General features: G+C 43.9%; 1 protein-coding gene across 2 annotated transcripts in view; it reads left to right on the top strand.

The window, feature by feature from the left end:
• Positions 1 to 16,569, top strand: part of ACP3 (acid phosphatase 3) — a 46,307-nt gene that overhangs the window by 24,279 nt on the left and 5,459 nt on the right. The window contains exons 8-11 of one of the 2 annotated variants that reach the window (XM_025882222.2): positions 2,954 to 3,036; positions 5,092 to 5,195; positions 8,127 to 8,296; positions 8,943 to 10,493. In XM_025882222.2, the coding sequence (XP_025738007.1) occupies positions 2,954 to 3,036; positions 5,092 to 5,195; positions 8,127 to 8,296; positions 8,943 to 8,962 (377 nt within the window). In that variant the 3' untranslated portion in view covers positions 8,963 to 10,493. Of the gene's footprint in view, positions 1 to 2,953; positions 3,037 to 5,091; positions 5,196 to 8,126; positions 8,297 to 8,942; positions 10,494 to 16,569 lie in introns of those variants that run through there. The other variant, XM_025882215.2, reaches the window with a different exon arrangement.

Below are 16,569 nucleotides of genomic sequence, written 5' to 3'. Positions count from 1 at the left end.
CCATCCATGAAGCAGCAACAGCATCACCAAGCCTCTGGAAATGCAGAATCTCAGGCCCCACCCCAGGCGAGCTGAATCAGAATCTGCATTCTTCTGAAATCCCTAGGCACCTCACGAAACATGAAAGTTCAGAAGCACTTCTCTAGATGCAAGAAATGCTGAAGAAATGGGCAGGGAGAGCCAGGCAGAAACTGAGAATAGTCTAATAATGGATGCAGGAGTCTGCATAGGAAGAAAAACTGGGGGATTTCCTCGCAGTTTGTTCATGTTTCCTCTTCTTGTTTTCCTTTGACTACTAGACATTGCATTTCAGGGAAGTCACTTTCTCTTTGAATCCGGTTTCCCCCTCTCATGAGTGCGTTAAATTAGATTCTGTCTATTAAGAGTCCTTCCCTAAGCTGTTCTTTTAGTCTCAGACTCCAAAGGCAGGTATTTGTGTGAATGCACCTGTCCTATTTTCTGGAGAAGTCCAGGCTATTGATTGGCCAGGAAATTGTTTCCTGAGTGATCCCTACCAAAACCCGAGTTCAGCCTATTGTTTGGATCTGGGTAGGCAAGGGAGATTTGGCAACTGCATGCTTGTTGGATGATGAAGTGGCTAAACACAATCCTACAGAGAAAACCTGTATTGTCTGGGTGACACAGAGTCACACAGGAACATCAGGATTTTGACATCTTCTGATCTTTGCCAAAACTTTTGTTCCATCAGTTGGTTTTAGGGATGACACAATTTGGTACTCTGTACTCCTCCACCCACCTCCTTCTACACACACACACACACACACACACACACACACACACACACCCCACAAAAATTCCTAAGGTTCATTTAGGAATTTTTGATACATGGCTGGTCATATCTGCACTAATGCAAACCTCGGTGTACGCCCCAGGTTGATGTAAGCTACTGCCTGCAAGCCAAATCCAGCCTGCTGCCTATTTTTTATAAATAAAATATGATTGAAACTCAGCCACACTCATTTAGGTAGTGCTATGGCTGTTTTGGGGCTTCGCCCTGAGAGGGAACCGTTACGGCCGAACATAGGGTCCACAGAGCCTAAAACACTGACTGTCTGGTCCTTTACAGAAAAAGTATACCAGCCCCTGCTCTAGCTCAAGAGTGTGGGAAGGGAAGTTTGTGTCTTCCAGTCAGTGATATTTTGTCTAGTGTATGCAGTCAGTAAATGATGCAACAGGGAACTCAGAAACTAGCCTGTGTTACAGGGTAGTCAGATGATTAAGACATGCTGGGTTCAGAGACGTTCAGCCCCTCTGTGCACAGGGTGTGGAATCTTGGGCACGTTGCTGAATGTCTCTGAACCTCCGTGCCCCCCCCGCAAACATAATTATTGGCACCTCAGAGCCCGGGGGTAACTGTGGTGGTTACCCCTAGGTTCTTCTGGGGCAAGGTGGACAACCACCCCCAGAACCAAGAGCTGATACCATATCCCATTATCAACACCGAAGGCTGCTGCAGAGGCACCTGTCGAAGGACAGGTTGCTGATGGGTGATGGTGTTGTCCCTAAAGGACGCTGAGAAAGCCACCTTCTCTGAAGCAGAGTGATGTAGACCTGTTGGAGATGTGGCTTCCAGGTTCTTCTATTCCTAGTCAAAAGAGTCCCAGCATCTACAGAGAGAGCAGACCGCCTCCCTTCTTAATTAACCCTTTATGGTGCCTCTTGGTAGACAGATGAGAAAACAGTCTCTTTGTACTATGTTATGAGGTTTTTGAGGGCAGGAGTCTGATTTCAGCTAGCATAGCATCTGACCCATGGTAGCTGCTCAGTGTGTTTGCTAAGTGGACCACAGAGTCGGGAATAACAGTCTGTTAACATCAATGCCCTGCTCTTTACAAAAACAAACTGGTCATTCTGAAGCCAGGAGAGTACATGTGTAGTAAAGAAACCACCGGGGCGCCTGGGTGGCGCAGTTGGTTGAGCGTCTGACTCTTGGTTTCAGCTCAGGTGGTGATCTCCAGGTCGTGGGATCGAGCCCCACACCCCGCTCCACATTCAGCATGGAGTCTGTTTCGGACTCTCCCTCTGCCCCTCCCCCTATGCGCGCTCTCTCTCTCTCTCTCTCTCTCTCTCTCAAATAAATTAATAAACCTTAAAAAAAAACCCACCAGAAATATAAGGAGTCTTCAGGTGATGGTTGTGGAAATCCCTGGGGCACCATGTCCTCAAGCCAGCACCTGCCACCCCAAGATACCTCTCAGCCTTCAGCATCTGCCAAGAGGATGGAGACTCTGAGTTGTGTGCCTGCCCTTCACCACCTCAGGAACAACAACATGAAGGGCAAGAGCTCTCTTCTATGGAGCCCTCAGATGGAAGATGCTGGCTGCCCCCTAATAGTAATCCCCAGGGTAACCTGGAGGAATGGTCCACAGAAAATAGTCCAGGACCTATACAGACATCCAGAGAGCTGCTTTCTCCCATGGCCTCCCAATGGTTTGACTCGCAGAGAGTAGAAGCAAGAGGGATGAAGACAGAGTAGATGCCAGGCTGTCATTTCAGGGCTGCCCTGGAGAAGAGCACTAGCTAGCAACTGTCTGAAAAATGCCATTTGTAATTCCTTCCAAGTTCCTCAACCTCCTATCTCAAGCTTTGACAAAACCTTGGGATAGTAGGGTCCTTGTGTGTCAATCCAACTCTCCTTGCCCAGCCTGTATATGAGTCACTTTATGTCGCCGGGCCTCAGCTTTCCCACTGTTAAATGGGGGATAGAAGTCGGGATTCAGTAAAATAACATAAAGCACATAGTAGATGCTCAACCGAAGTAATTTCTTTCCCTCTCTTAAGTTTTCAGAATCATGGCAGGGTCTACGGCCATACCACCCTGAACGCGCCCGATCTCGTCAGAATCATGGCAGGGAGAATCACGAAGTAGCAATTAACAAAAAGTTTAAGCCCATGTTTGGTTCAGCTCCTTTGTTGATCTGTCTTTTCTAAGGTATCCTGGTCAGTGAGATCCTCAATCACATGAAGAGTGCAACTCAGCCATCGAACCACAGAAAACTTGTCATGTATTCGGCAGTAAGTGTTTTCACCTCCGCTCAACATCCATTTGGTTGGACAGTGACCTCTTTAAGGCAGGAGCCTCATTTTCTTCATCATCATTTCCCTATTGCCCAGTAGATGGTAGACATTTTAGATATTGATTCTTCAGCTCTCCTAAATATGTGTATAGATGACCACCTATGTGGTTGGCATTTTTAAATTGTATGTTGTTTTGTTTTTATTTTAAATTTTAATTTTAAAATTAGATACATAATTCTGGCCCTTGAGGAACTTACAGTCTAGGACTGACAAGAAGACATAAACACCATGCAGAGCAGTATAGAAATGCAGCGTAAGCAAGTGCTTTGGTGACACAGAGAAGGGAAGCATCACTTCTGTTCCAAACTAAAAGCAGAGCATGAACGGGATGCGATGATGAATGGGATGCAGGTGGGGAGTGACGATGTGGAGGTAAAACCACAGACGAAGGCCATGTTTCAAGCCTCCAGGACTGGGAAAAGAGTGTAGCCATTAACCGAGGTGCTCTTGGGCCAGGGGAATGTAACGATTTAGACAACTGGGTTTGAAATGCCAGGGAGCTTCCAAATAGAAATCTCCAGAAGGCAAAGGGACTAGAAGAGAGAAGGGGAAAAAGACCTGCAACATGAAGTTAGAGCCAAACTGGGTGCAGAAAGAAAAAGGTAGGTCTCGGAGAAGACTCCAACCTTGGGAGTAGAAGCCAGGAAAAGAGGCAGTGTTCAGGGAGCCAGGGAGATTGGCAGGGCACGGAGATTCAAGGGGTACATTGAGCACTGAAATGGCTGTCCGTGGAGTCTGCAATGAGCAGGGAACCGGAACACACAGTATGGGAACTCAAGTTTCCCACCCACTTCTCTAGGACAGAGGATTTCTCAGATATGGTTTGGCTGGAGAAAGCCATGTTTTCATTCTGCAGGAAGCTGGAAGGGGTGACTCCAGATACAGGGAAGTTTGTTTATCAGCAGAGGCTCTGAATGGTATAAGACAAAGAGCTTATGGATGGAACAGAGCGTGGTTCTCCCTGGAGAGGGACTTTCGGAAACCAGTCCGTTCTGCCAGTTTCTTTAGTTTCTCATCTGGTTTCCCGTTATGACTTGTATGATTTCTGGCAAGTCATAAATCTGTAACTCTAGTTCTTTCTCCAGTAAATCAGTTCTGAGCCCTTTTTAATATGTGTATACTGCCATATAGTTTAGGCAACCAGATGTTATACCCATTTTGTAGATATAGAAGCTGAGGACTTTCAAAGATTATGTAATTAAATAGTGGCCAAACTGGGACTGAAAACCAGCCCTATGCCTTCCAGCCACTCTGGGATAAACAATTAACAATTATTTTTCAATTATGCGCTCTATTTCCTCACATTTTAACCTATCATTTATAATCTTATATATTCTTCCCCAACTTTACTTTTTTAAGATTTTTTTATTCATTTCTTTGAGAAAGAGAGAGAACACAATCAGGGAGAGGCAGAGGGAGAGGGAGAAGCAGACTCCCCACTGAGCAGGGAACCTGACATGGGGCTCGATCCCAGGACCCTGGGATCATGACCTGAGCCAAAGGCAGATTCTTAACCAGCTGAGCCACCCAGGCAAGCCTCTTCCCCAACTTTAAAATCACACATTATTCTAATCTGCAGAAGAAATATAATCTAGCATTAATATGTTCCAAAATATTTTAAAATATAATAAAAATCAATGAAACAAGCTAAAACAGAGATGTTCCACTGGGAAAAAGCATGGTACAAAACCCGAACACTAGACTCAAATTTCTTCCATTTTGGGGTTATATGACGTTAAGCAAGTTACTTAATTTATCTGGGTTTGTTCATCTTTTTAATGGGAATAATGATATGTAAAAAAAAAAAAAAGCATACTGCCTCGCACACAACAGATGCTCCACCAAAATTAGTTCTTCCCTTCTACCATGGGGGTATGGCAACTTTAAGTGAATCAGAAACCACAGTTCTCTACAAGTGCTTAATACTACCCATGGAATGTACATCGGAACCAGAGGTAAAGATCAAAAATGATTTATTTCAAATCCCCACAGCATGACACTACCGTGAGTGGCCTACAGATGGCACTAGATGTTTACAACGGAATCCTTCCTCCCTATGCTTCCTGCCACATAATGGAATTGTATCTTGAGAAGGGGTGAGTATCTAAGAGGTGTTTTTCACAATTAATACCACTGGCCCCCAGGTTTTGTTATTATTGTTATTATTAGCTTAAAATTTTAAAAAATATTTAATTTTCAGTTAGGTACATAAATTTAAAATCATAAACTGAACATAATAAAAAATAAATAAATAAAATCATATACTATGTAAAATAATTCCCTAAGTTAAAAATATTGCTATTTTTCCACTTTCAAATTTCATGAAATAATTTATCCAAACTCTTTGTATGCATCTTAATTTGTGTCTTCACCACTAGAGCCAATTTTGAGTCCCCTAAAACTGTTTTCCAGATATATTAACTAATAAGGGTAATTTTGGCTGCTGTACAAATTAACCTCAGATTCTCAGAGGCCTATCCCAATGGACATTTTCTCATTCATGTAATACCCCAATAGAGATGTCCCTCACTTGTGGCGCCTGGTGGCTCAGTTGGTTTAGCGTCCAACTCTTGATTTTGGTTTAAGTCATGATCTCAGGGTTGTGAGATAAAGCCTGGCATCAAGCTCAGCACTGGCCATGGAGCCTGCTTAAGATTCTCTCTTTTCCTTTTCCTCTGCCCCTCCCCCCTAAAAAAAAAAGAGAGATGTCCCTGGCCATTAGGAGGTGACTCACCCATGGTGATTTGGGGACCCAAGTTTCCATCTTTTTAAGGCCTATAGTAAGGCTTTAACTGCCATAGATACACTAGTGATTCCTCTTTTTTTTAAGATTTTATTTATTTTTTTGAGAGAGAGAGCGAGAACATGAGCCGGGGGAGGGGCAGAGGGAGAGGGAGAAGCAGGCTCCCCGCTGGGCAGGGAGCCCGATGCGGGACTCGATCCTAGGACCCTGGGATCATGACCAGAGCCGAGGGCAGATGCTTAACTGACTGAGCCACCCAGGCACCCCTAGTGATTCCTCTCTGATGGATTTGGGCAAAGTATATTGAAAGGATTCACCATTTAAATCCATTAAGAACATTCATGATTCAGGGGAAGAAGTCAAAATGTCAACATTAACAGAAGTGTGGAAAAAGTTGATTCCAAAACCCTTGTGGATGACTTAGAGGGATTTAAGACTTCAGTGCAGATGTGGTAGAAATAGTGAGAGAAATAGAACTAGAAGTGGAGCCTGAAGATGGGACTGACTTGCTGCAATCTCATGATAAAACTGATGGATGAGGAGTTGCTTCTTATGGATGAGCAAAGAAAATGGTCTCTTGAGGGAGCCTGGGTGGCTCAGTCTGTTAAGCGACTGCCTTCGGCCCAGGTCATGATCCTGGAGTCCCGGGATCGAGTCCCACATCGGGCTCCCTGCTCAGCAGGGAGTCTGCTTCTCCCTCTGACTCTCTTCCCTCTTGTGCTTTCTATCTCTCATTCTCTCTCTCTCTCTCAAATAAATAAATAAAATCTTTAAAAAAAAAAAAAAGAAAAGAAAATGGTCTCTTGAGATGGAAACTACTCCCGGTGAAGATGCTGGGAACGTTGTTGAAATGACGACAAAGGACTGATAATATCACATAAACTTAATTGTTAAAGCAGCAACAGGGTTTTAGGGAATTGACTCTAATTTTGAAAGAAGTTCTATAGGTAAAATGCTATCAAACAGCATCACATACTACAGAGAAATCCCGCTGAGCAGGGAGCCCGAAGCGGGGCTCGATCCCAGGACCCTGGGATCATGACCTGAGCTGAAGGCAGATGCTTAATGACTGAGCCCCCAGGCACCCCAAAAGTGAAGGTTTTTTTTAAAGATTTATTTATTCATTTTAGAGACAGAGAGACAGAGACAGAGCACGAGCAGGAGGGGCAGAGAGAGAAAGAGAGAATCTCAAGCAGACGTCGAAACTAGCGCAGAGCCCGACTGGGGGCTCGATCCCATGACCATGAGATCATGACCTGAACGGAAACCAAGAGTCGGATGCTTAAACAACTGCACCACCCAGGCACCCCTGAAAGTGATATTTTAGAAGACTTGTTTGTAGTTGTGAGGTTACTACCCCAAGAATAATCACTAAATCCTACTTCCGTTTCTCTCCCGCCTCTTTGGCAAATGAGTCCATAAGGCCCTCATACTAGTTTTATAAGGTTGGCATACACCTTGTTTTTTCAAATAAAGTATCAAATGTGAGGGAGTATAAGGACTTAGGAATAAGGAATTACACCCTCTTTCTGAGGTGTAATTTTGACAAAGTCTGGATGTATATTTAAGCACATGTGTTAAGTATTGCTCAGTTCCAGGTTTATTGCCTGGATAAGGAAAGCAGAGATACCTTCATTCAGAGGAAAACCTAAAAGAAATCCTGAGAGAGGAAAAGAGAAAATGAAGCAAATGAGGATCATGAAGGGGAGAGAATAAGAGAAGGAAAACCCAATACCCTACCTGCCCCCCACTTCTTACTCAAAGGCTCATCAGATCACCCCAATTCCCCCAACCATCGCCTCTCAGCTCCCTCTCCAATTAAGCATCCCGCTCCCCACCTCTTTTGCCCCTGGTTATCTAACAAACCAGCCCTACCATTTCCACCCTCTGGATCTGGTCCACCTGCCCCAATCTCCCCATTCCCACACTTAAGTTAGCTAATATCTACTCACTCCTGTAAATTCTTCCCCTCTTAACTTGTATCTTCTTAACTTCTTTTTTTTTTTTTTAGATTTTATTTATTTGAGAGAGAGAGTGCATGCATGGGGGTGGGGTGGAGGCAGGCTCCCCGCTGAGCAGGGAGCCCAATGCGGGGCTGGATCCCAGAACCCTGGGATCATGACCTGAGTTGAAGGCAGATGCTTAACCGACTGAGCCACCCAGATGCCCCTAACTTCTTAACTTTTTAACTACAGCTGACATATTACAGGCCAGGTGGAAAATAATTCAGTGGCAGTTTAACAACACAGAACTAACAGCTCCGTCTTCTACCTTCCTCCACCAGGGAGTACTTTGTAGAGATGTACTACCGGAATGAGACCCAGCATGAACCATACCCCCTCACGTTGCCAGGCTGCACTTCCAGCTGTCCTCTGACGGAGTTTGCTGAGCTGGTTGCCCCTGTGATCCCCCAAGACTGGTCCATGGAGTGTATGACCACCAGCAATGACCAAGGTACTGGGGATGTTATGGATTAGAAAGGCAGAGTACCCTTTCTCCAGGCAGATGGTGGCTTGGAGAATATAACTTGGCCATCACCCCCAGCTTTGAGGGAAATGGGTTTGGGGTGATAATTGTCTGTTTCAGGGACCCCCAATTTCAGTCAACTCCTACCTCTCCACCAGGCCCTGCCCCTACTTGGCCTAAACTTTGACTTGGTTTTTTCAGTGTTAATAGAAAAGGACGTGTCAAAAGAGAATCAGAGATAAAGTTTAGATCAAATTTCATGGGGCTCCCATGAGCTATATGATTGGCCACATAGAACGTTTTGGGTTTGTTTGTTTTTAAGAGCTCCCAGCTATCACTTGAGCAGGATTAAATGAGGTCGTTCTTTAAGTGTCGGAAGTGAAACAGATTTCAAACAAAATCCACAATCTAGAGTGAGAGCAAGGAAGGGAAGAAGTTAATCCTAGGCAGATGGGCAAAGGACCAGCTTATCTGTTAGTTCCAGTCTTCTCACAAGGAGAGGCAGAGAAATGGATACAGTGGAGTGATCCAGAGAAATCCTCTACACTGGGAAACTGGTACTATCTTTTTCTACTTATGTTAAAACATATTGGGTAGGAAATCTGAAAAGTAAATACCTCTTTGTGTCCTTTAGCCCTGGAAAATCCATGTTAACTTTTGAAGAAACCAAAAGCAAACTTGCCAGAAAACTTTGCTGTCTATAATATATACAGCAGCTCTTGGAGCACAAACATCCTAGCGAATAATTTTATTTAGGTGCACAACACATCAGAGATGAGAGCCCTACATCAGTGGTCTCTCTTGAAGATGGTAAGAGATGTTGACTCTGGATTTGATTAAAGAGAGAAAGTACAATGACACGTATCAGACTGGAACAAAATTAGAAATGTAAGAATGTTCTAAATGCCTCCAAGATCAAAACTTACTGGAATGTCGAAGGTATGGCTGTGTGATAGCTCTTCTGAGGACAAAAGGGATGTGTAAGGCTTTGATCCTGAGACCTTCAGAAAACCTAAGCAAGCTCACAGGTCCTGCGGAAACTACTCACTGTACAAGAAGAAATCGTGTGCAAATGACACCCTTTAGAGTTCTGTAGATTTGCCGGTGGCAGATGCAACGCATCTAGAGAACACCATGCCACGTTACCGTTACAGATAAAGATGAAATGATTTCTGGAGATGGTTTCTACTGGATGCCAGAGTCTAGAGCAAAGCCATTCCCTTGCCTAGTGGGTTATGGGATGACTGACATTAGACATTGATTCATATAGTTATTTGTACTATTTTTTCCCAAGTAATTATTTGCCCCAGCGCTACTATCTAATTACCCTTCCTCCCGCATGCATGTACCTTTCCTCCGGCAGTAAGCCAAATGTAAAACAATGAATAAAGTCACTAGTAGGGAGTTAAAAGACATTACTTTTATAATGAACTGTGAAAAATGTATGTGTGTTTAATTAGAATAAAATCCCAGAAGGACAGATATGAGGGGTTCTATTTTTGTTTGGGGATTTTATTTTAATGTAACCAGAGGGAAAATATTAATGTAAAGTAAAAATGATTTTGACTGGCTTAGATGAATATTTTACATTGAAAATGTGTTTAGTGTGGACTTTACTGCTTCAGAAAAAGGCTAAGCTGATGGATGGCTCTACTTCATGAGGAACTTGCAAGAAAACACCCTTGGAAAATGTACAATGTAGCAGGGAAGCAAAAAGATACAGATTACACAGAATAACAAGGGTTATATCTTATGACTACAAGGGTTGCTAGAGGACAAGAGTTAACTGGATTCCGAGGGAGGGAGTCAGTAAGGAATGGCATGAAAGGCTACCTATAGGAGCTGCACCATCTGAAATCAGTTTGGATGGTGGTTTCTAATGGTGTGGTACAAGGTGCACCATCTGAAATCAGTTTGGATGGTGGTTTCTAATGGTGTGGTACAAGGTACTAGACAGCCATTTACCAAATGTCTCAGTGGCTTGAACCTGGAAAGCGTAGGGGAGTTACTCAGCAGAAGATTCTGGGTCTAAGGAGATTCCCACAGGTTTCCCTCAAGGGGCCAGTTCTAATAAGATAAAATATCATCTCCACAAGAGCAAGGATTTTTATCTGTTGTGTTCTCTCTTATATCTATCCTCAGAAATACCTGTGCCTGACATGGATTAGTGCTCAATAAACATTTGCTCGAGGAATGTATAAATTACTTACCCTTCCTCCCTGAACCTACTGTCTTGTCTCTGTCTTGATTAGTAGTGATCCCCGGGAACCCGTGAGTTATTTTTGATCTCATCCTCTTCTTTATTCTCCATAGCCAACCCATCACCTCCTCTTATCAAACCTATGTGTAGAGTGTTTATAAAATTCTTTTCAAGGGCACCTGGGTGGCTCAGTCGTTAAGCGTCTGCCTTCAGCTCAGGCCGTGATCCCAGGGTCCTGGGATCGAGCCCCGCGTCGGGCTCCCTGCTCAGTGGAGAGCCTGCTTCTCCCTCTCCCTCTGCCTGCCTCTCTGCCTACTTGTGCGCTCTCTCTCTATCTCTCTGTCAAATAAATAAATAAAATCTTAAAAAAATAAAATAAAATTCTTTTCAAGACACCAGTATCAGGGCACCTGGGTGGCTCAGTGGGTTAAGCATCTGCCTTCAGCTCAGGTCATGAGCCCAGGGTCCTGGGATCGAGTCCCACATCGGGCTCCTTGCTCAGCGGGGAGCCTGCTTCTCCCTCTGCCCCTCACCCCACTTGTGCTTTCTCTCGTGTGCGCTCTCAAATAAATAAATAAAACCTTTAAAAAAAAAAGATACCAGTATCAACAACTCAATATTCAAAGAGTGAAACTAATTACAAAATATGTCAATAAAAAGAAAACTTAGGGATTGTTGTGCTGGAGCTAGCGCTTACCAACCTCAAGAGTGGAATGTGCACATCCCTTCCCAACTCTGAATTCAAAGACTTGACTTCGCAGTGTGAAATTGGTCATGGTGTCATAGCAGGAGCATTTTCACCACAGAAATCCGCATATGCCACACATCAAAGTTTTATTTTTTGTGTTTTTGATCCAGTTTACTAGCACACCGCTGGTTTTAGCTCATAGGGAGCTTATTAAGAGTCTACCACATGAGGTGGTCTCCAACAAAGTGAATTCAATTACTGAACTCCTTTAAGGAAAAAGGATTAGATTTGTTCTGTGGTCTCAAAGAGTGATGTTGGAGCAGCAGGTCAAAATTTCAAAAAGACTGTGATCGGTGTTGGGTAAAAATTTCAGAAAGACAGACTGTGATCAGTGTTGGGAAATTCCTGGAACAGGAAGTCATATTTGCCTTGACAGAGACACCATCAAGCAGGCCAAAGTATACAAGGTTATAGGCATTGAATGATTCCTTAGTAGGGCCACAAAATTTAGCAAATAAAAGTATAGGGTGCTCAGATACATTTGAATGATAGCTTTAACTGATGGATTTTTATAATATGTTGGGGGGGAAGATGGTTACAGAATATTTCAGGTGTCCTGAGAAAGCCAATACAGAAAGCAGGACAAACCATTAAACACAGGACATATCTTGGACACGCAGAATGCCTGGCAACCCCACCACCCATGAAATCCTACCCATACCTGTAAGCAGTGTTATTCACCAGTGCTGGTAGACCCAATCAGTTTCATTCTCCTATCAACTAAATTAAGCAGAATCTTTGCTGGGAAATTCATAAGTCCAAGTTCCATACTATGTTACTTGAAAATGATAAAATTCTTTCTTTAGAAAATACTTTCTTGGGACTTTCTTGAGTGGCTCTATCGTTAAGCATCTGCCTGCAGCTCAGGTCATGATTCCAGGGTGCTGGGATCAAGCCCCGCATTGGGCTCCCTGCTCAGTGGGGAGTCTGCTTCTCCCTCTCCCTCTGCTACTCCCCCAGCTTCTCTCTCTCTCTCTCAAATAATTAAATAAAATCTTTAAAAAAAATTAGAAAATACTTCCTTAATTCCAAAATTTTACTGACACTGTCAGACTTTCTTTGCTAGCCCTCTCCCAAACCCTCTCTCAATCTCCAACATCACATATTTAGTGGGAAGGAGAATTACTGGTGGGAAGCTCTAGTTTCCCCTTATAATCTTTGTAAAGCTGAGACTCTGCAGTAAATATGCACATGCCCAAGGCAAGATCCAGACCTTTTTCCTCCTTGAATCTTCAGACAATGCCTAGAACCTGGTACCTTCAGTCAAAATTTACTAATTGAATAAATGTTCAGCCCCGGGGTGTCTGGGTGGTTCAGTCGGTTAAGCGTCCCACTCTTGATTTTGGCTCAGGTCATGATCTCAGGATTGTGAGATCCAACCCCAAGCCGGGCTCCCCGCTCAGCAGTGCATCTGTTTAAGATTCTATCTCTCCCTCTCCATCTGCCCCTATCCACCCCTCTGTCTCTCTCTCTAAAAATAAATAAACCTTTAAAAATAAATAAATAAATGTTCAGCCCTTCATACTTAGCCTGACTTCCTCATGGCTGGACCCAGATATCAGAAGCCTAGAACCCAACTGTTCAATAAATAGGGGAGAAAGGCTATGAATGAGCCTCAAATGTGACTGTACTATAAAGACCCAGTCAGTGACTACATACACATACGTATCTGCCAATATGTCTGTTATGTGGTCTGTTTTCCACATAGTTACCTTGGCATTCTCTTGTTCCCCCATTGCTATTTAGAGCCCCTGTTCCATGATACCCCTTCCAGCACCTCCCTTCCCTCAGAGCAAAGGCCAATCACAGCACCTGTTTCTCATTCTTGTTGCCACTATCATCAGTTTCCCAGGACGTGTGTCCTCATTCATTAATGACATTGGGAACTTGCTTTGGTATATACCAACTCACTCCTCACTCCCGCTTCTGTCCTCATCTAGGCAGTTCTGACATCACAAGAGTGGTCCATCCCATACCCTGCCCACCACAGCAATATCCAACCTAGATTAAACCAACCACACAGTTTCTGCATTCTGATCGGCTGAGTGAAGCAGAAGCCTGTTGTTACCACCGCAAATTAGGAATATTGAAATTTCTATTCCAACCCCAGCTGGATCTTTCAACACTGCTTGGCAAACATATTCACCCTTACTGGACTCTTTTCCTGTATTCTACAGGAAAGCCTTGTTATTTTCCCCCAAACTTTTAATTCCATCTTGGCTTCTTTAATTCTTATGAGATATCCTGAGAAGAGCAAGATAGTCCATTGAAAAGTCTTTTAGGTTCTCCTGTCACTACCTCAAAATATCTTAGTAGCCCGAACCTGCCTTTTCTGCTGCCCCTCAGGAAAACATGTTCCTCCTTGAGTTACCTAACTCCTTTCCTCATGCGTATGATCCCACCCCTCATCTCCTGGGACCTCGATGAATCTTAGCTTCATTTTCTTCCTCTGCACTGGCTTAGGAACATGCCCAAATCTCTCATCAAAGAACAGCTTCAAGCACCTGCTCTCACTCTTCAATCCCAATTTTCTTGAACTAATCATTTACATTCTGTATTTCCTCATCTCTCTCTCTCTCCTGAACTTTTCAAAAAAATGACGTTCTTCCCTCCATCTCTCTTTGGAAACATCCCTTTTGAAAGTCATTGGTGCCTAATTCAGCAACCTGTCTTCATTTTCCTACCAATATCACATATCCCCATTTTACAGAGAAGAAAACTGAGCCTCAGAAAATAACATGCCACAAGTGGTAGGGTCAGGATTTCAAGCCTCACACTCGTAAACACCATAGTTCTACTGTATCATCTTCCTTTTCCATCCTACACTGGCTTGTTGACCATCCCCCTGGGACAAAATTCCCCAAAATTAAATTAGTGGATCAAAGAATATGAATATTTAATAAACAGTAGCTATTTTTTGAGTACCTATTATGTGCCTAATAGGAACATTAGGTTAGCAAGAGGAAGCATTAAGTCTGCTGAGGAAACAGCAGCAAGACAAGAAAATTGTTCCCCTGTGACCTAGACCCCTTGGCGAGGTTGGGGAGGGAGGCAGGCGAGGAGGACAGGGGATACAGAATTAAACAAGCCCTAATGGTTTTAAGTATGGTGAATACTGTAATAAAGGACATACGGGAAAGGCAATTCGCTTAAGTCTAAAAGGTCAGAGAAGACATTTCAAAGGGGGTGATGTTTAAACCAAAGCCTGAAAGAGAGAAAGAATTAACTGGGTGAGTGGAGGTGAGGAAAGATGAAAATGTTACAAACAAGAAAATGTGGAGAAGACCAAAGGCTAGAGACAGCATGGGGCATTTTAGGAATTAGAAGGAGTATGTCTGGTTAGAGCGCGAAGATGCTGAGGAGGTGGGCATTAAGTGTCTCGGGTCAAGTTGAGTAGCTCTGGCCATTAAAAGGTTTTAGGCAGATAGGAGCACCTGGGTGACTCAGTCGGTTAAGGTCATGATCCCAGCGTCCTGGGATCGAGCCCCGCGTCAGGCTTCCTGCTCAGCGGGGAGTCTGCATCTCCCTCTCCTGCCCCTCCCCCTGCTCCCTCTCCCTCACTCTCTCTCAAGTAAATAAAATCTTTTAAAAAAAAAGAAAGGTTTCAGGCAGAGGACCTATGACGGGACAGGCTTCTTGTTTTAGAAAGACCTCTGCCCTCACGGGGAACGTGGACTGGGGAGCAGTGGGACTTCGGGCAGGGAGCATGGCTGGAAGGCTGTTGCAATCATCCAAGGATGAGAGTGAGGGCAGACTTATTCAAAGAGGAAAGAGGAAGTGTAGACAGGACTTGGGGAGTAACAGCAAGAGGAAGAGGCTTTTAATACTTATTGCCAAAATAGCTGGGTGATGGACATTAGGGAAGATATGTGCTACGGTGAGCGCTGTGAATTGTGCAAGACTGTTGAATCACAGATCTGTACTTCTGAAACAAATAACGCAACATATGTTAAGAAAAAAGAAAAAGAAGAAGATAGCAGGAGAGGAAGAATGAAGGGGAGTAAGTCAGAGGGGGAGACGAACCAGGAGAGATGATGGACTCTGAAAAACAAACTGAGGGTTCTAGAGGGGAGGAGGGTGGGGGGATGGGTTAGCCTGGTGATGGGTATTGAGGAGGGCACATTCTGCATGGAGCACTGGGTGTTATGAACAAACAATGAATCATGGAACACTACACCAAAACAAATTATGTAATATATGGTGATTAATACTTATTGCCAAAATAGTTTTCAGAAAAGTAGTGCTGATTCACACTGCCTTCAGCAGCCTTCTCGTGTTCCCATGTGGTAAGAGGGCTTTCAGTCATTTCCAGCACTGTCTCTTTGTAGTAGATACGATGGATCACTCCCTCTTTTTCTCAGATTCTAGAACATTACTCTGTCAAACTCACAAAATCCTTCACAGTACAAGGTAGTGTGTAATTTAAAAAATTAAGGAGGGAGGGAGAGAGAGAATCTCTCCTGAGTATCTTCTATGTCCTCAGACTCATACCTTCCTCCAGCTCCCTAAATGATCAGGTCCCTGGTGCCCTCACTCCACCCTTCCCATGGGCCACTATTACCCAGGTCTCATCTTCTACACCTACAATCCTTATTTCCATGTCTCCATACAGAAGACCTGTTTTTTCCAGCTACCTACTGACCCTTTCTACGAGGATAATAAGCCTACATTTGAAATGAAATTTATTGTCTCCTCCACTCCAAACTGATCCTTTTTAATGTGCTTCCAATCTCAGTTCGTAGCCTAATCATCTTCTTCACCCAAACTAGAACCCATGAGTGGCCGTGATTCCACTTCTCCTTGACCAGTACATTTAGTCCACGACGGAGCCTGTCGGTTCTACTTCAGGAGTATGCTAGAATTCCCTCATCCGCATCGTCAGGACCACACGTCCAGTGCTAAGCCCTCAGTATCTTGTCAAAGGCATATCTATAGTCAGCAGGCCTAGAGTGTCTCCACCACCCTATCTTTCTCTGCAGTTGTTTTCTTGTTGTAAACACAAATTGGGCCAAGTCACTTCCATGGGTCATACTTGATGATTTCCACGTGCCCCATGACAAACCAGACCTTCAAAGACCTAGGCCCCAACCTACCTCTCTGGTCTCAACTCACCAGGAGCTATCCTCCAGCCACGGGCAGCTGCTCATTGGCACTCTTGTGCAACTCATTCTGTCTCACGGCAAACTCTTATTTACTTCAAAGTCCAGCTCAAATCTTAAGCATTTTCTGAGAAGGCTTTCCAACCTCTTTCTCTTCTAAATAGAAAGCTTTGTATTAATCTCAGCTTTTTCTCTACTCCAATGGCAAGTCTTT

The sequence above is a fragment of the Callorhinus ursinus genome, unplaced genomic scaffold, assembly GCF_003265705.2.
Source record: "Callorhinus ursinus isolate GAN/ISIS: 27379988/994484 unplaced genomic scaffold, GSC_fseal_2.0 scaffold1, whole genome shotgun sequence".
Classification (NCBI taxonomy): domain Eukaryota; kingdom Metazoa; phylum Chordata; class Mammalia; order Carnivora; family Otariidae; genus Callorhinus; species Callorhinus ursinus.
This window is presented reverse-complemented; position numbering and strand designations above follow the sequence as displayed.